Source organism: Galleria mellonella, unplaced genomic scaffold (genome assembly GCF_026898425.1).
Source record: "Galleria mellonella isolate WM207_F2 unplaced genomic scaffold, CSIRO_AGI_GalMel_v1 utg65, whole genome shotgun sequence".
NCBI lineage: Eukaryota > Metazoa > Arthropoda > Insecta > Lepidoptera > Pyralidae > Galleria > Galleria mellonella.
Genome location: NW_026442138.1, coordinates 10,945,092 through 10,964,884, shown reverse-complemented (window position 1 = coordinate 10,964,884; position 19,793 = coordinate 10,945,092). Strand labels below are relative to the sequence as shown.

General features: G+C 36.9%; 1 protein-coding gene across 5 annotated transcripts in view; it reads right to left on the bottom strand.

Moving 5' to 3' along the window:
• Window positions 1–276: 276 nt before the first annotated feature.
• Window positions 277–19,793, bottom strand: part of LOC113519872 (neurogenic locus notch homolog protein 3) — a 96,200-nt gene continuing 76,683 nt past the window's right edge. For 2 of the 5 annotated variants that reach the window (XM_052900720.1, XM_052900717.1), the window contains exons 9-25: window positions 19,194–19,393; window positions 18,241–18,424; window positions 17,352–17,556; window positions 16,676–16,869; window positions 15,695–15,872; window positions 14,120–14,267; window positions 13,547–13,753; window positions 12,880–13,069; window positions 11,982–12,158; window positions 10,190–10,255; window positions 7,764–7,892; window positions 7,170–7,310; window positions 6,441–6,722; window positions 5,764–5,913; window positions 4,810–5,024; window positions 3,833–3,958; window positions 277–2,924 (exon numbers count right to left, since the gene is read on the bottom strand). In XM_052900720.1, coding sequence (XP_052756680.1) covers window positions 2,664–2,924; window positions 3,833–3,958; window positions 4,810–5,024; window positions 5,764–5,913; window positions 6,441–6,722; window positions 7,170–7,310; window positions 7,764–7,892; window positions 10,190–10,255; window positions 11,982–12,158; window positions 12,880–13,069; window positions 13,547–13,753; window positions 14,120–14,267; window positions 15,695–15,872; window positions 16,676–16,869; window positions 17,352–17,556; window positions 18,241–18,424; window positions 19,194–19,393 — 3,053 coding nt within the window. In that variant the 3' untranslated portion in view covers window positions 277–2,663. The remainder of the gene's footprint in view (window positions 2,925–3,832; window positions 3,959–4,809; window positions 5,025–5,763; window positions 5,914–6,440; window positions 6,723–7,169; window positions 7,311–7,763; window positions 7,893–10,189; window positions 10,256–11,981; window positions 12,159–12,879; window positions 13,070–13,546; window positions 13,754–14,119; window positions 14,268–15,694; window positions 15,873–16,675; window positions 16,870–17,351; window positions 17,557–18,240; window positions 18,425–19,193; window positions 19,394–19,793) is intronic. The other 3 variants (XM_052900718.1, XM_052900719.1, XM_052900721.1) reach the window with 3 other exon arrangements.

Sequence of the window (19,793 nt, the reverse complement as noted above, 5' to 3'; positions counted from 1 at the left end):
AATAAGTAGGCAGTTATATAATGATTTAACCATGAAATTTATACACCCAAATACACATTTCCTTGGCCCTGAGCTTTGACCTACGATCCACAATAGGTTCGTGACCTTGTACGGAACTTGCATTACAGTGGCCATTCGTAGTAGTAGTACGCATTCGGGTAAAAGTTCGCAGTTGCAATGGAAAATCAATTATAATAACCTCATTTATAATCACCTATTTTAGTTTGGTTTCTACTGTGACAGCTATTTAAACAATAACTTAATAAAACAAATATATGTATAAAATTATGTATTTATTTATTTAAAGTAAAATATACATACTAAAACTTTTTAAATATTAACTATCTCATATCATCTCAAAATAGTAAAACTGGGAAGTTAGGTACATTTTGTTACACCTATACGTAACAATGAGAGTTTATTTAATGATTTATGAAAAATATTATATTCCAAACGACAATATAATGAACATAAATTATTTATTTACAAATAAGACACAGCAATGGAACAGCGCAGATGATTAATGAAGACATTCGTCATGAATGGGTAAGACTAGATTAGTTCTACGTCGAGTCACGTTCTTCGCAGGACAATATTAGTTCAACTAATTAATGTATTTATTTTGTAATAAGAAAGTCGTTTTTGACGATTATTTTTGGCAATCAATAGTCGGATATTGGAAGGTTGTAGAAACTGGAGAATATTCAAAGTGATCTATCATAATCAAATAGATCGTGTACCGTATAACTCTTACTGTTTGAGGAAGAAGATTCAAGAACATTCAGAACCGGCGTATATGTGCATATTATCGGGTTTGTTCAGTCAATACTATTATTGACTGAACAAAGTATTTATATACTAGATTTACAGTCAAAAGGTTTTGTGAAAAATTCATCGTTTTGCCCAATGATTATAAATGACCGTAATAAGTGATTATATTTTTAATATTTATATTAAAATTACATTTTATCGTCTGCATTAAAAATTAAAATTTAACACCGAAGACTTAGGTCTTTTTCTAGTTAATTCGTGTTTGATTTCATATTTAGAGACGTAATTTAGCGAGCAATATCATGTGTAATTTTATTTTAGGAGTTTTTACTTACTTGGTATTATTGACTGGATATGCGACGTAATATATGTATATTAATTTTAATTAATTACAATATATTCTCATTCAAATGTGCAAAGATTGAGACTCAACGAGAGGAACTAAGAGCGTAAAGGCGCGCGTTTCACAATAACACACGCCACTACGCCTGCTTATAGTACGTAAGTGATATAAAACTTAACAAGTTAAATTCATTCAATGACAAGACGACGCGCGCTCTGCGTCGACTTGCCATTGAACGATTGAATGAACGGTGTAAAACGGTGACGATTGCTAAGACGACGCAATTGATATTTATGTCAAAATTGAAATAGATACTGCCTACCCTAATGGGAGACAGGCGTGACAGATATGTATGTATGTATGTATGAAATAGATTCATTCTATATATTTTTAGTCAATTAACAGTAGAACCCAGTTTTCGCGCCATTTTTACACTTATAATGGGGCCCATTACATTTTTTAAAACTTTAAAGGGAAATTTTTCGTCTGTATCTCCGGATATTAGTTATGTATTGTGCAGATACAGACACTGTAAGGAGTATTTTAAATTAAATACAGTATCCTCAATTTTGATATCTATAGTCGAAAACGCATAAACAATAGTACCTAGTAGTTAAAATTTATTTAATTTTATTACTTTATTCAGCATAATTAATGCTTTATATTATTGGTACCCATCAAGTTTGAATAATGCAATTGAGCCATTTCTTTAGGTAGATTGCAACATATTTTATCTTCTATTACTTAGCGATCGTTACCGTTATCCGTTAATAATTTGACCCCTCCACCTCTATTGACGGCCAATTCCACATACTCAGTACGAAGAGTCTCATGAAAATCACAAAAAGAACTCCGGTCTACTTCTGTGTACAACTAAAATGGCCGCCAGCCTCTGTAGGGCGTAACTACGTTACTTCAACTCTAGCCGATATTTGGACCCTAATTTCTCTTACCTGTACTAAGTTTACTTTGGAAGTGAGAACACAGCAGATCCCGTAACAGAGTGTAAGCTTCTGGATGCTTTAAAAAAAATGTCTTATAAAATGTATGCAATTATATAGAAAATGCTTTTAATTTTCCGTACATGTCTACAATACCCCGTACCTAGGCCGATTTCGAAAATGTTCTGGCCATGTGGTTTAGTAATGGATCTGTATGAGATTATTGTAGGTGGCTGGTATAATTATTCGAGTTGAATCTGAAAATCGATAATCTTAATTGTTAACAAGCCCCCCGGTCTTAAATTTTTCGGATTTTTCAGGTGGATGGGGGAATGACAGAACTTATTTCTGCACTATGTTGTATATTATATTTACCATGATCCTGATTATTATTAAAATAATATAACTATTAACTTTTTTATTAATAATATTAACATTTTGTTAATAATATTATTAACAAAATGATGTCACATTATTCACATCTGTATGTAATAAATACCACTGTCCAGATCCAGCGCTCTCTGAAGTTTATTCTCTGTTTATGGATCCTCTGTTACTCTGTGGTGAAAACGAATGGTTCAAGTAACGTAGGGGCGGTAGTACTTGAGTTACACTCTCGTGTGGGTATCATCGTTGCTAGTGGGGAGCGGCGGAGGAGGGGCGTGTAACACCCTCGCCAGTTCCGCCTTCTCATCAGCCGAGAGTACATACACGGGTGGCGCTGCGGGGAGGAACCGCTCGGCTTTGTGAGGCTCTCTTTGGAGTCGAGCGCGGTACAACATCACCAGAACGCACAGGACGCTGATGATGAAGGCTGATGTGGCAGCTAATACTATTAGTGCTGTGTGATAGGACGTTGTTGCTGATACCTGAAAAAAGGGAATTAATAATAATTGATTAAAAATATTTATACTTATTTATTTATTTTTATTTGTTTATACTTATTACATAATTACTTATTGAAATAGCTATTATAAATGTAAAAATTTGTACTCAATCGTGCTTAAATAGATGAACAAATTTAAATAAAATTTGGCATACGAGAAAGCATTGGGATCTGAATTGGGATGTAGTTGTGCGAGACGTCCTAAAAGCCTTAAATTACTGGTAGTTTCTTACGCTGTGGCACATTTTTTTATACAACTGACAAACAAGCATATGGTTCAGCTAATGGTAAGCGGTTACCATAGCCCATGAACGCTTATAATATCAGAGACCCAGAAAAATCCTCTTTATTCTTTTTCGAAGAACCCCATGCTGTAGTCTCTTGGGAAAAATTCGACAGGAAGCTCGTTCTTTAACCTGAGCGTTCGTGGTAGGAAACATCTCTGAAACCGTGCTGTATGCGACCATTTAGACTTTAAGATATGGGGGTGAACTCTCTATTGTTGGCGCACTGATCGATGGTAGAAAAAGTCCGTGGGCATCATATTGAACAATTCCTCACAGCACAATCCATTGTATAAGCAATAGAAAACGCAGAGTTAGGCAAAATCTCTCCTAAGATTTAAGGGTTTTATACCCATTCATATAGATATTATATTGTAGATGATATCTGTGAGAAGTGGCACAGGGCACATTTCGTTGCGTAATGAGGTTCCGATCGACTTGTAGTTAAACCAATTCAAGAAGTTTTCTAAATTATCTCGAATCTGGATGTTCTGGATTACGCTCCTAGATGTTAGCTGTCAAGGTCCTCACAACTCAGGTTATCCGAAGTGGAAGATCAGGTGACTGGTGTGATTGCAATGCACTCATTACAATGTAGGCAACTTACAGTGGACTCGGTGAGTATCTCGCGCTGCTGCAGGGCGGGTGGCGGTGGCGCGGCCAATCGGTATTCGCTTCGGACCATGTCGGCGCCCAGCGCGCCGCGCTCGCCCGACAGCTTCTCCTGCTTCACCTGCATCACATAGAACTTACTTAGTACCAGAACCGATATAGAGTATAGGCGTGACATTACCCCCTTACTTAAAAAATCGTATTACTTGGCACCGAAAGCAAAGACTAATTCAACATTTTATATTAATATTTTAGCGTACATAAATGGTTTAGATCTTTATTATTAATTTCGTTTACTTATATTTCATAAATTCAGTAAAGCAATTACTATAAGATATTATTATTTTAAAATAATAGATAACTGTACAGGCGAATGACAAGAAGGGTTTATAAAAGTTTATGAGGTAATTTCCTAAAATTTTTTTTTCAGTTCAATTTCTATCGAAATTGATTCTAGGATTCTTCGAATACATTTTATGAATTTTCGTTGTTTCTTATAATTTCCAATTTGATTATGCACGGACATTAAAAATAAATGGTATTTGTTTGTTTTTTTATCAAGAACAACACAATTCACTACCTAGACCGATCTTGAATATTTCCGAACATGAATGTTCAGTAATGGGACTATAATGAGTATGGTATCGATAGTCCATCTATAATATCTGTACGAGATTAACACATATGACAGGAAAAATGATTTGAATTGAATTTGTTTCAACCAGTTTCAAAATTATTAACAAACCCCCAGTCTTAAATTTGTCAGTTTTCTTGGGCGAATGAGGGAATGAGAGAACTTATTTCTACACTCTGTTGTAGAATACGAGTGTATATTAGTATTTTTTAAATGTTTGTGCATAATCAAATAGGAAACTATAAGATATATGCTGCACTATATCTAAATCTGATGAAAAGCAGGTAAAGATATTCAGAGTTCTAGCAAACTTTTAATTTTTAAAATTCAAGACTTACCAGGTTCTCAACATGATAGACGATGTCGACAGCCCTAGGTCCAGCGAGCACGGCCCGCAGTCGTGTCGCAGTCTTGTCACGTAGCAACCCTACGGGCACACGCGCGCCCAGCGCCGCTAGTCGAGCCGCCAGCGTATTACGAGCGCGCTCTGCTACCAAGCTCTCCACGTTCAGCAGTTCTAGCTCCAGGATAGCCGAGTCTACTTGAGTTAGTTCTGTTAGAAATTAATATAGGAGATGAGCACAGATATAGTTTCAAACAGATGTCGCTATTGCACGCACATCTAAATTCTATCATGATAAAGACTACAGAAGTTTGTAAAGATAGCATTTCATATGAGCTTGTAAATTACATAAATAATATATTTATAAATATTGTGAGCAAGGGTGGCCTTATCTCTGAAAGAGATCTCTTCTAGTCAACCCAATAAAGAAAGCATGCCATTAGCGGGCAGCTAAAATGCACGAATGTTGTACGAACTACATCAATACTAATCAATACATAAGCTACAAATAAACAGCTGAATAAAATATTAGTATATAATATTACATAAATATTTTATGTGATATTTCAAAACTGGTTGCTGTAAAAAGAAGTTTACATTCAATATATTTTAATATAAGTATTGCTAGCGCCCTTGACCGACCGAGTTGACAACTTTGAACAGTTGTACCTCCAGGAATAGACTAGTTTAGTTGCTTTTTTTTTTTTTTTAAATAAAATAGGTTAAGAGAATTATTCTGGGCTGATTAAATGCTACATCCATGCTGAAAAAAAGTGTATCAAGAACTTTAAAAATAACAATTTCTTTACAAACTCGTTGTTGTAACCTTGTTTTAATTATTTTGCTGGGATATATTGATTGACAAGAATGAAATCTAACATTTTTTGGTTTCCTTATATCTAAGTTTCTCGCTTTTATGATATTAGCACTTAGAATACAAGCAACTCACCACAAGGATCTGGAGCTGGTATCTCTGGCACTATGGTGGCATGTGGCCGTCGCTGGCCAGCCGCGTCCACGCACCAGCAGCGGCCGCGAGAGCACTGCCGCGGGGAGAACGACCCGTCTGATAGACATCTAGGGGGAGGACCCTCAGCTCCTGAAAAGATCGAATACCATCAAATATTAGTGAAATAGACTTAAATAAGTACGCAGTGTAAAATCGAAATATTTAGCTTGCTTTTAAGGAGGTAGGACCAGTAAAACTGAAGATTTATTCCAAGGAAACAAGAAAAGGATTAAAAAACATCAAAAAGTTGAAAGCCTTCCATACTAATTAATTAGCTGAATGCGTCTTGTTCTTCCTTTCTTTATTATCCTTAGAATGTTGTAAAGGGAGGCTAGAGAAACAAAGTACGAAGCACGAGTACAAGAGAAGCAAAACTACGATGACGGAACAATATCATAAATAAACAATAATATATCGATAAATAAACAAGATGTTAATGAATGATTAAACTCAAATAGCTAAGAGAGACCGAGGGAAAGTTGACAAATGAAGAGATCCAATTTTGGTTGAGAGATTATCTCTTAAGAGTCTTAAGATATATAGAGCAATCATTTTAAATATGTTTCATTTATGGCCAAAAAGCGATATTACATAAGTAACTATACAACGAGCCTTACCATTTTCACTTTCTTCTTGCATCATTTGACATTTAGTCTTGAATACGATTTTCTCCTCAGAAACTTCTAGAGGCTTGTCAACTGTCCTCGCAACATCTGTCCTTGGTTCGACAACCTCGGATAGCACTGTTGCACTATTTTCGTCTTCACCGTTATTGTCATTGTTGTCTTTGGATTCGTCTTCTTGCATTTGACCTTCTATGTCACTAAGGTCTTCTTCTTCTTCGTCGTCGAAGTCGTCTTCTCGATATGTGGTCATTTGCATAATCAATTCTTCTAGCACTGAAACAAATGTTTTATTAATATTTAACTTGAGCAAGTGTGAGTTTATTTTTTGTAATTATTTTAATTATTTCCTCTGTTCTCTTTGTATGAATATTGATTTAACAGTTTATACCAACATAGATTCTAAATGGAAAGCCGATTTCAGTGTGCTAATTTTGTTGGTGATGGAATTAAGTTTCTTTAATGAAAACATGTTTATTAAGACGGAATATTTTGAATTTGTTATAATATTAAATATATTACGAATCTATTGATAGACATGTTATTATTATTTCATGCATAAATCAAAACGAGGCAATGACATCCAATGCATTTTGTTCTATCACATCAGGGGTGCTCTAAGGAAAACGTATCTACCAATGATGCGTTTACTTGTCTAGTACCCTTGAAAATGGTGAAAATTTGTAATAAAATTATTCTAACTAAAAAAAAAACGATACTTACCCTCTGCAGCTCTAGCTCGTTGGTAGATCGGGTCGCGTTGCACCCACTTTCTCGCTTGTCTAAAATTGCATGTGGGCTTGGCACCACGCACCATAGAACCCTTCAGTGACTCGCCGTGAGCGCTCACGCACCAGCATACGTCTGGTCAAAAATAAGGGTTCTTAAAACGACTCGAGCTATAATATTTTAGAAATTCAGATTTTGATTTACAATAGTCGTTTAGGTACCTGTGTCCCATTCGTATTTCAACGGTAAAGCAGTTGTATTTGCATGGCTATGTTTCAGTTTGAAGGGTGGGGTATGGCGTGAATTTACAGGGTACAGAGGAATAACATCTGAGTCCTCAGGAGTGGCAACGCATGGGGGGTATCATGGGCGAAACAGTAAACTCTGTTATGTCCATGGTACTGCTCATGTAAGCGACATAAGCGACCACTTTACATCAGATGGGTCGTCAGCTTGTTTGCCATTCTAGGTTGTATAAAAAAAAAGAATATTTATATATACTATTAGTACAATAGCTAATAATCGAGACTTCATAAATTTTAATATTATTCTCTACCAAGAATGAAAATATCGTTTTGATAAACTTACCAATATCCAGCATACATTGCACCGGTTCCCAGAGGCCGGAGGCATCACATTTAGGTATGAACGACACCTGGCCATATTTCTTCGCTTTTGCTTCATTCTTCTCGCGTAGTCTCTCACAAGGGCTCAGTACTGTACAAGTAAAGAAAATTAAAAAAAAAATCCTAAATAATTTATATCTAAAATAAGAAAAATTTCTGAAATTATAAAATTATAATTTATTTTTCTATGTATTATGTTATTACTGTCATTTATATAGTTAAAATTATATATTCAGTATACTCTGTTATGTCCATGGCGTTGCCCATGTCTATAGGCGACTGTTACCACATTCCAACAGGTGGCTTGTTTCCCATTAAAAAATAATAATGATAATCATACCTGGTATGCTTTTTCTAATACAAATAAACAAATATATATAAAAAAAAGAATCCAAATATTGCATTCGACCTTTGCTTCTTTTATTTTTATAAATAACTGATATAAAAAAAATATGATACCTTTGTATAAAAAACATTGTCCCTAATCGCATTTCTACTAAATCTGTATGCTTTGTAATACACATCGCATTCTTTGCGTTCTACAATAATGGCAAAACCAGTTATTTTGATATAAAAACTAAACCACTGAATCGATTTTAATAAAATTTCTATGAGATCAATCGATAAGTATATACTTTCATATAAAAAACCCCAAATCGGTTTATAATTGACACAGTTGTGAGATAACAAAAATAAAAAAAAAAAACAACTGAACTGAGAACCTTCTTGTTTTTAAAGTTTATTGAAAACAAAATGTAATTCTGTGGACGTAGATATATAGTTTTGGTAGACAAATTAATGGTGGATGCTCAGCATCAACACGGCATAACGAGACATAAATAATAACAAAATAATAGAATAATTTCACCTTATTTATTTATTTAAAGTTTAATGCACAGTAAAATTCTATGTTCATTTATCGAACTTAACACCGGACGGTGTTCTCTACCAGCCAACCATTGGGCAAACAGAAATACGTAGGCGGTGCATTATTAAATAGAAGAAAAATAAAGCAATATCAAGTATTCATAAATTTATTCCTTATTAGAAGTAAAAGGAGCCATCACCGGAAGAAAAAGAGATACAGAAAGGAAGCGCCGACGACATGTTACATTTTCATAATGGAGGTTAGATAAACACAGTTAAGAACGTTTAATTACAATAATTTTAAGCCGTTAAGTTTTATGCACAAGGCAATTTTAAATGCCACGTACGTGAGTTTGCATACTTGAAGCTTTGAATAGGAATATGTACATGTTATATACACATATACGTTACAAAATGTAATGCATTTTAAAAGTAGAATGTGCATTGACTCGAATCATGCTTCTTCTATATATAATATGATATGTATGTTATTCACATACAACAATATTACGTATTCTCTGATGTAATGTTCATGTTTAAAATCTTATACAACACGCAAATGCTTTCGGATATACAAAAATATAATAAAAAAAATACAAAATAAATAAATAAAGTATTTATTATTTATGACTATAAGGAAACTGGTATAATTGGAGCTAGTTGTGCAGAAAATCACCCTCAGACATCCATAAGCCCTAATTATGTCTATAATTATATCATCTTATTATTCATAAAAACTAAAACCTTCTACAAGCCTATTTCAACGGGGGGAAAGGGATTGTTAGTAATGGAGACTGAGAATCCCATTGCTAGCAATATACCCAACCAGGTCGATCTCCTCGCGGTTCTCCCTGGAAACTATCATGGTTAATTCCTGATAAATTCATCATGATGGGCTAACTGGCCTGTTTTCATTCTCATCTATCATCCTTCACTGACGCTCCGCCAGCGTATCCCGTTAGCGCAGGCGGGGTTACCATACCATTTTCACTCATAAAAAAAAAGCCTATTGCGACTATTACACTCTTTTGCCACTTTCTTTCAAATTAGGAATTTAGTGTAAAAGAAATAGACAGAACAGTCCAATAGCTAAAATAGGATTATAAAAGGTCTGGTGTTTTTATGAATAAGGGAGAAAAATAACATATTATCTATGATTATAGTCTAAAATATAGCATATAGAGAATATATATATATATATATATATATATATATATATATATATATATATATATATATATATATATATATATATATATATATATATATATATATATATATATATATATATATATATGTCTGTTTTTATATCAAACATTTCTTCACTACAGTTGAATAATTAAATAAACAAGGAATAATTAAATAAATATCCATAACTGATTGGGACGAGCATAATAAATTGTCGTGTGCATAAACTCTTATATTGTGAAGTAGTTTAGTACTAGTTAAGTATGGTTAATAAGTTAATACACAGTTAATCCCATTATACACCAACACGGAAAATAGATGAAGAGGACATGCCTTCTCCTTTAAGGTTTGAAGATGGTGAAGTCTTCTTTATGGACAGTTTGGTGGGAGCCCCTTCCACTGTTTTAAAAGCAAAGAGTTACGTGGTTGAGTAATCGCCTCTTAGTTTCTGATCGCCTGTCCGTATTAACAAAGTTGGATGTGTAATGTTACTATACCATATTAATCGTTAAATGTCCACTGCTAAACATAGTTCTGTTCTATTGGAGGGTTTGCCAGTAGTTGCCACACTTGGCAGGTGGATTGGCAATTGCAATTAGGCTTTGGTGATGAAGAAGGACATTGCTGCCCATCCTTCGTGCCCATCCTTCGACAATTAAGTTTCGTTAGTTGTCTTTATCGACATCCACGGGGATGAAAGGGGTGGCCCATTCTATGCCAGGACCACACGGAGGAATGTGTAACGGTGTAATATTAGGTACAATTTAAGATTATTCGACATTTTTAATAAGGAACAAAGTTGGATATATGATACACTAGCTTTTATCCGCGACTTCGTCCTCGTGACCGGGTTATATTCACTGACCGGGATAATAAATAGTTTAATCGCTTCTGTACCATTTAGAACGTGTATACCAACTTTCATAGTAGGTAGTTGGTAATAAACAAACTCACTTTTACATTCATAGTATCATTCAGTATTGTTTACTTTTTTTTCACAATAACTGATTTTTAAATAAGATACAATTATATTAGGAAACCTAATATAATATATTCTCACAATTATATACTCCATTGTATTATAAATATAGACTTAACATTGTACGTCGGACTCTGTTAATATGGACAGGCGTGATGTTTGTAGGTTTTAATAATGATTTAGAATAATTTTTATGAGATTTCTATATTAAAAGATAAGTGATCTAAGCAGAAGGTTAGAAAATTCTTAAGAACTATAAATTATTTCAAGAATTTAATTTATGTTTTAATTTGTCAATATGTAACCATATAATGCACCAAATTTTTTAATATTTACATAATCTAAAAACTTATTATATTAATATATTTATACATACATGGTGAAATATATATTTTTTTTATTTTAAACAGTAAATATTTTCCCAATGATATACATAAAACATTTTTCCAAAGAAATACGAGTGGAAAACATAGACGTATTTAGAGAGTGGCCAGGTAGGTCGTGCTCAACCCAGAATCTTCCGTTGCCCACCCCAGACATGTTTTTACGAAGCTTTGCTTCTTCGTAAAAACATGTCTGAGAGTTCTTACGCCTCTTTTTAAGGGATGCCAGTCTCTCTTTATAATCTTAAATATGCCAATGGGGGAAAAACAATAAAAAAACCCAGAGCTTTAACAGCAAAACGCAACGGGAGGTGACTCGAATTTCATGTCACAGCAAATAAATGTATATTACAGCAAATAATCTCATAAAATGAAATTAAATTATAATACTTCAGATATACAATACTGTACACGAGGCCTTAACAATTGAACACTTGAATGGATGAAAGTGATATGCAGTATTTTCTGATTTTTGCTATTTTATAAATGGATGGAGCCCATTAAGATGCCCTATGTGTATACTAACATAATTTATATTTACACTTGGTTACTATAATTTATAGTTATCATGTCATCTCCACCTATATATAAAATAGCAAAATCCGAAAATATGACATATCAACAGCAATGTATAAAACATGTTTGTATTCGTATTTTAAAGAGCGTATTGTTTAGTTCGATAGAAATCAAATTTTGAATCTTCTGATGTAGGAGCAATTTACAGTAGGTGGCATGCGAGTCGTATTAGTTAATTCTTACTTACCAGGACAAGCGGTGTTACACTCATCTTTACTCTTGAAGTTGTTATGGTTGCCCGAGCAGCCGTAGTAGCGGAACCGTTCGCAGCGGTTGTGCTTATGGTTGAAGTACCATCGAGTTGTGTTCAGTCGTTCGGTTCCCTCGCAAGTACCCTCATCTTTGGCCTCGAAACACACCGTGTCTATTCAGAGAATATAATTGTTATGAAAAGGTATTTTAGTCCCTACCAAGGCAAAGAGCTGACAGATTATTTAAAAAAAAAAGTTTTTTATGCAAATAGGAACGGGCAATAGGCAATCATTGTCTATAGACATGAACAGAACCAAAGAGATTACCAAATGCACGGGCATGCATTGTCATTCTTGAAGATGGCACAGCTCAATGATGTGCAGTTGAGAAATTGTGGGGCACCTTACAGCTGGAGCAGTAGAGGAAGACCATTAGAAGAACTTATAATGCAGTAGATTGATGGCACTTTGTTGGAATAGTACTAGAAATTCATATTTATTTGTACCATTTCTATATTTATATGTCATAGATATTTATTTAAGGATGATTTTCAACAGGTGCGATTCTTGGCCAAGTTTGGTAAAGTCTTTCAATTTCGAGTCCAAAAAAGCCAATATTATCAAAATAACAACTTTGAACCGAGAAAGTTCACTTTAATTGGACAGAAATCGCACTTGTTGAAAATCACCCTTAACTATTATTTTGAGGGCTAAAGTTAAGTTTCTTGCTTATTCTTTGCTCTTTCAGCCAAAATTGCATTCCGAATAAGTGGTAGAAATATAAAAAAAAATGGCTCGAAAACGCTTATAACTAAGTTTACGTGAATAAAAATGATTCTGACTCTTATTCCTAACTGGTTCTATTTTTAGGAAAAGTAATAAATTGTAACTGACGTGGCTTGGGGCAGCAGACGGAAGGCCTGGAGTCGTGTGGAGCGTACGTGCAGGCGTGCGTGGATGGGCACGCGGCCGTGGTCGGCCCGCATGCCAGTGGAGTTGTCTCCCCGGGAGGAACTAGCGGTTGGGCGCCGTCTGGACACGTGGGTGTCGGTCGACACCGCACCAGTGGGTGGCAGTTTTCGTCCTACATCGAGGGGAACGGTATTTTATATAACGAAGTTTATAAGCATACGGTTCGGATGATGTGTTTTGTTTACCTGGACCTCGTTTGTTAGTATGTAAGATTGAGACTAATGTCATATTTAATGTATTTTCGGTCGCATGAATACCATGAATACCATGAAATCAGCGTAAGCAGTTAACGCGGACTGTCAATTCAATTAATTTATTTATCTTCGATCGAATATTTTCTATAAGAAAATCTGCTGTGATCATAAGAAGACATACACACCGATGACCTATATCTTTGGACAATTAACAACAACGTGTTTCCTCCAACCTTTATAGGTTTATATTGTATTGACCATCGCCATCTTCATTTCATGATTATAAATGTTGGTATTGTGAAGGTTTTGAAAGATGAGGCGATATATTATATCTTCTCTACACGTCCAAGGTCAGTTATGTATTTTCAAGATTTAATACTAAAGAGCTTACATACCTCACACTCTAAAGGCACTAGCTCGCAAGTTTCATCAGGTCTGCATTTAGCCTCAGCACATAGATCCCTGCATTCGCAAATTGGACAGCCGTTTTCATCTAATGCTGGACCATGAGGGCAAATGACATCTTCATTACACCCAGGGTCAGGGCACTGAGCTGGAGCCTCGCAGTTTGGCTGGCCCTCCATTGTCCTGGTACCAGGAATCTATAAATTATGAAAAATAATAAGTTCCTTTTTATTCAATTTGAAAATGGTGTCAAATTTTCGATGTTGGTAAAATCGAAAGTTTCGAATTAATTTTGAATTTTTAGATCTACTCTGCATTTAAAAATCTAGAAGTATATTTCAATCCGACAAAAAAGTGAGCCTTTCATACATAGAAAGTTGAATATATTCTAAATTGAAATTATTAGTATTTCAATTTAGAACGCGGACTGTTTTATATAAACATATGAAACATACAAACTTTCGTCCTTCTCATTAAAGTATAGAGAACTTAATCATTTGAAATTATTAATATAAATAAATAAAAGTTAGGTAAAATGAGAAATTGTAAAATGTGTTAGTTACCTCATTACCAGCAGTATCAACACACCAGCAGGTATGGTTCGAGTCCCGACACTGGACGTTGGTGTAGGCGCCCTCATCGTCACAGTTCGGTACCCATGTGTGAGCTGGCGGACTGCCTTTCTCTGCCGATATGTGTAACGTCAGAGCTCTGGAATGTTTTAAAAATATTTTGTAAATTTTTTGCATACCATTTATAGCCGACATGGTCATCCTGCTAGGTAGATATATTCCCAGTAGAACTGTTTGAGTTCAGTTTTTTCATAAGTAGAAGCGGTCATATCTGGTTTGGTAGTCGGTCACGTCATGTGAGAGAGGGAGACTTTGTACAAAAGTCGATTGCTTGGGTACCTCTGTCCCATTCGTGTTTCAACCGTGAAGCAGTTGTGTTTGCATGGCTGTGTTTCATATGCTCATGTCTATAGGCGACGGTTATCACTTTCCATCAGGTGGACCGTCAGCTTGTTTGCCATTCTAAGTTGTATAAAAAAAATGTGGCTAGTAGAGGTGGCCAGTCAATACATTAGTGGGTCATACCTGATTGCTGATTTTTTGTGTCTCATTAATGTAGGTAGTTATAATTGACTAATTAATGCGTTACACCTAATTTGCTGATACATGGACTTGTCGTTGATAAAGGTGGTATATCTGATCCGCTGGTGACGATAGTGAATATTGTTATTTGTAGCCTAGTGGCAACCAGATATGTCACTATTTAATGTGGTTATACCTACTTCGCTAGTAATCGACTTTGTACAAAAGTCGATTGCTTGGGTACCTCTGTCCTATTCGTGTTTCTACCGTGAAGTAGTTGTGTTTGCATGGCTGTGTTTCGGTCTGAAGGGTGGGATATGGCGTGAATTTACAGGGAATTAGAGAGGAATAACACCTGAGTCCTCTGGAATGGCAACGCATGGGGAGTATCGTGGGCGAAACAGTATACTCTGTTATGTCCATGGCAGTGCTCATGTCTATAGGCGACGGTTACCACTTTGGATCAGGTAGGTCGTCAGCTTGTGTGCCATTCTATGTCGTATATAAAAAAAAAAAAAAACATTAGTGAAGGAGGTCATAATCTTCTTCCTGGTGATTAACGATCAACAGTAAAGACAGTTACGTCTTGCCGGCTGGTAGTCAGTGAGGTCCCTAGGGTACTTATCCTGTTTTTTTTTAATGGGTAATAATGGAATGGTAACCCCACCCGCGTTATCGGTATACACTAGCGGGGTATCAGTGAGAGATGATAGGTGAGGATAAAGCAGGTCAGTTAGCCCATCGTGACGAATTCAATAAGAATTTTTCACGATGGTTTCCAGGGGGAACTAAGTGGAGGTCGACCTAATAGGGTATATCGCTGGCAATGGGGCTGTCAAACTCCATTACTAACAATACCTTTCCCCCCCAGCTACTTGTCCTGTTATGCGTTCATGTCGTTAGTCGCATTGTCTAAACTAGACGCGTACTAAACGTAGTTGCAGCTGGTAGTCGGCCTGCTAGCAAACGATCACGCTGCTAGTAGAGGCGAGGGTAATACTGTCGGTCAACGAGTCCGAATGAGGTCGCCGCTAGAGTAGGTACCTGGCCTGCTGGCAGGCGGTGTGGTGCAGCGGCGCGGTGCAGGCGGTGCCGCAGCCGGTGGCGCAGCAGCGCGCGCCCGCCGCGCACTCCGCGTCCGACCGGCACGAGAACTCGCACGCGCCCGCCGCCGCCGCGTCCGGCACCAGGTACGGACACTGCCCGCGGCGACGCGGCAGGCCTGCGCATACAACCAGACGCGTGTTAATCAACCTCTCTTAACCCCTCGAGCGTTTATGCATCATACACTGTACGGAACAAAATTGTGGTACCGCGCGCTAATACAACAGCGTTTGTTGCATAACTCGAATTCACAGTGACGTTTTTATTAAATTTATGTTAGTCATTCATTTATGTAGATAAGAAACCCATTTATCCATAACCTATAATTAAAATTTGGTAATTTCAAAAATCGGTAACGCAGTGGGTGTAGCGAGCTAGCCTAGAGCCGCCCGCTCCACGGGTTAATAGCTTACTGCCAATTTTATCTATCAGGGCATCTAACTAACTTAAATTTCATAGTAACTAAAGTAGAACATTTTTTTTATGCAATATGGATTAAAGAAAGCGAATTGTTAGTCTACTTGATGGAAAATGGTAATCGTTGTCGGTAGAGATGAACAATGCTATGGTCATAACAGAATACATTGTGACGCAGAATATAATAACACCTCTGTTGGAATAAATGAGCAGTAAGCTTCTCTATTACGTAAGGTATACTCTTTTAATTTCGATTCACCCACCCCCCACCCCTTCCAGAGACATCGTGAAACGCCCTAATACGTAGCACAAAACTACACAAGACACTAGAAGGTTTACTTTGATGCTATTAATACCTCTCTTGTATACTTTGTAAATTCACTGCACATCTTCTCGATGGCAGAAACATATGTGGGGTAGAGGTACTCGTGTAGATGATTTTTCTAAATCCCTCTCTGGTAAAAGGTATTAATATAAAATAATATATTGATAGATGGTACTAACAGGCAGGCACAGGCGGGCAGTAGTCAGCGTCGCAGGCGACGTCGACGACAGTGCAGACGCGGCCAGCGGGGCAAGAGACGGCCGCGCACGCGTCGCGGCAGCGGCACTGCGGACAGCCGCCCGCGCCCAGCTCGAACCCATAGTCGCACCCCATGCGACACGTCAGCTCTAGACACTGCAGCTCTGACCGCACCCTGCGGATATAGCGGGGCTGTTATAGAGGCTGCACCATCCATGATAATCGTTAACAGGTGCACTACCTTGAAAGTGCTGGATCGTACCTTAAGCTCATAAATAAGTGGTTCTAGATATAGAAGTAACTTAGATCATATTATCTTACGTGTAACATAACATCTTGGATCTTCCCTTCTATATATTACTTTAATTTTCCATCTCGAAGTCATCAATCTTTCATGTATCTTACATAAAAAAGTTGTTTTGTATGTAGGCATGATAGGGACAAACAGTGAATTAGATTTAGCTAACTCATGACTCGTTTCAGTTCATGAGTTGTACATCGAATCATGTTTCTGCTAGAATTTGATGTACATGCCGAGTTGAAGGAGTCGAGGCATCAATACGATGTATAATACATTTCTGGATTGGCTAAGTCTAACATCAATATAAAAGGGCGTCAGTAAGACTACCTACTTTTTATTACTTAAGAACCACTTACTTTTCACAGTCGATAGAGGATGCATTAGTAGTGCTGGTGCCTGGTATCTCTGTGCCAAAGGAATCGACACACCAGCAGCGTCCGCCGGCGCACTGCTGGGCCTTGTACGAGCCGTCCGCAGTACATGTAGGCGCCGGCAAGGCTAGCTTCATACCGTCCACGGTGCCTTCCATCTTTTCGTCGAAATCTCGGAGGTATTCGCACACTGTAATAAGATAAAGTTCAGTTATTTGTAAATTATGACTGGTTTAGATTCATCATCATAACAATATAGAACATCCTTCTGCTAGGCACAGTGTTTCCTAATAATATAATTAGTTTATGACTCAGACCCTCATTAGTTTTACTGCATTTTGCTATCTTTATTTTAATATATTAATAACCAGTATAATATAGAATCAGTAGTTTTTTTTAATAGGTGATAATGGAATGGTAACCCCACCCGCGCTAACGGTTTACACCGGCGGGGCACCAGTGAAGAATAATAGGTGAAGACGAAAACAGCTCAGTTAGCCCATCGTGACGAATTCAACAAGAATTGTTCACGATGGTTTCCAGGGGGAACCACGTGGAGGTCGACCCAATAGGGCAAATTGCTAACAATGGGGCTGTCAAACTCCATTGCTAACAATCCCTTTCCCCCCAGAATCAGTAGTAGATAGTGTGTATATTGGTCAAATAGTTATAAGATCATATTCAACATATACATACACAGCTGCATGTTAGCAAGATGAGAGTCATATACGTAAATAGAACAAATGGAGAATATTTCAAAACCCTCGCACGCACTTTCTGAGTATTTCAGCGTCAAATTCAAACCATACGCTGTTGCTGTTTCGATGCCACAGAATTAGAAGCGTACTGGTAAATTAGATATAGACAGACTTACTAGTAGGCGTGTCATCGACCCGGTCGGTCTGCAGCCTCATCTTAGCGGGGTCGAGGCAGACAGGTCCGCAGGCAGCAGTGGAGCAGCACGTCAACTCGCCCTCGCACGCACCATCAGGGCAGCTCACAGTAGAATTCAGACCACACACTGCTTCTGCTTCCGCGCCGCATGATTCGAAGTTTATCTAATAGATTGCAGATAGAATTCCATAATATAGTAAATATAAGTTCATATGTTTTACGAATTGTTTGTACTGCTTAGAATGGCTAACAATATGATAAAAATAGTAGAATATAGCAACAGCTACTTGTAGCCACTAATAGCATTATGGATATATTGTGATATTCATGATTCATGTCATGACGACATTCATAGCCTTCTATCAAGTGGGTCGCCAGCATCTTTATCAGTACAATAAAAAGTAACATTGCAGATGTTAATGCTACGTCTCATACAGTTAGGGCTTCCTTTTAGAAAGTAGATTTCTTGAAAAATGGTATTTTTATAAACACAATAGTTAAATTTTCCATAAATGAGGAGGGCAACGTGCATCGTTTGCGACTCACTAGAAAACGAACGAAATATAACTATTTGAAAACTAGAACTTTTCACATTAAGACTGAACTACTCTGCACCCCACATACCCTTGTTATATTGTGTGTAATTCTAAACTTGAAACAAAGTATAATTCATCCTCTTTAGTTACTTTACAAAACAATATACACAACAACAATAACAGATATTGTCGATACAGCTAGCACGTATACATAAAAAAAAACACTAATAATAAAATAAATAAATAAATGTAGCGTATTTGAGAATCTTTAACTGCCTAGCAGTTTGCCTATGTGCTGTGTTCTAATTTAAATTATAACATATTTGGCACTGAATTTGCTAAGTGTGTGTGTTACATGGAATATGAACGAATATCTATGTAAAAAGTAACAACTCACATCCAGAACATCACTGTCAGTAGTGTTGTCCAGTTGGTGCGGGTCTGGGCAGCAGACGGATGCGTCGCGGCGCACTTGTGTGCACACGTGGTTCCCTGGGCAAGCCTCGCCCTCCTTTCCGCAAGACAACACCGCGCCCGACTCGTCCGACGCCGGTACACCGATTTCGCATGGATTCTCGTAGGATACCCTTGGTCGACCTGGAAGAATTCATTGTGTTTTAGTAGCTTTTGATTGGAACTTTGGGATTTTTCATCTAATAAAAGATATAATCCATCGTCTATAGACATAAACAGTACCATGAATATAATAAGTACAGTGTTTCGCCCATAATATCCTTGATGCGTAGCCATTCCTGAGGACTAAGGTGTTATGTCTCTGCACCCTGTGAATTCAATGCCATATCCCACCCTTCAAATCGAAAGACAGCCATGCAAATACAAATGCTTCAGGGTAGAAACACATGGGACAAAGATACCCATGCAAACGACTTTTGTATAAAGTCTCCCTCTAGGCTTTTGTACAAAGTCCTGTGTGCGGACGGTTATGAATTTATAATGTGAAAATGCATAATGGGATAAAAAGAATAACTTATAGTAG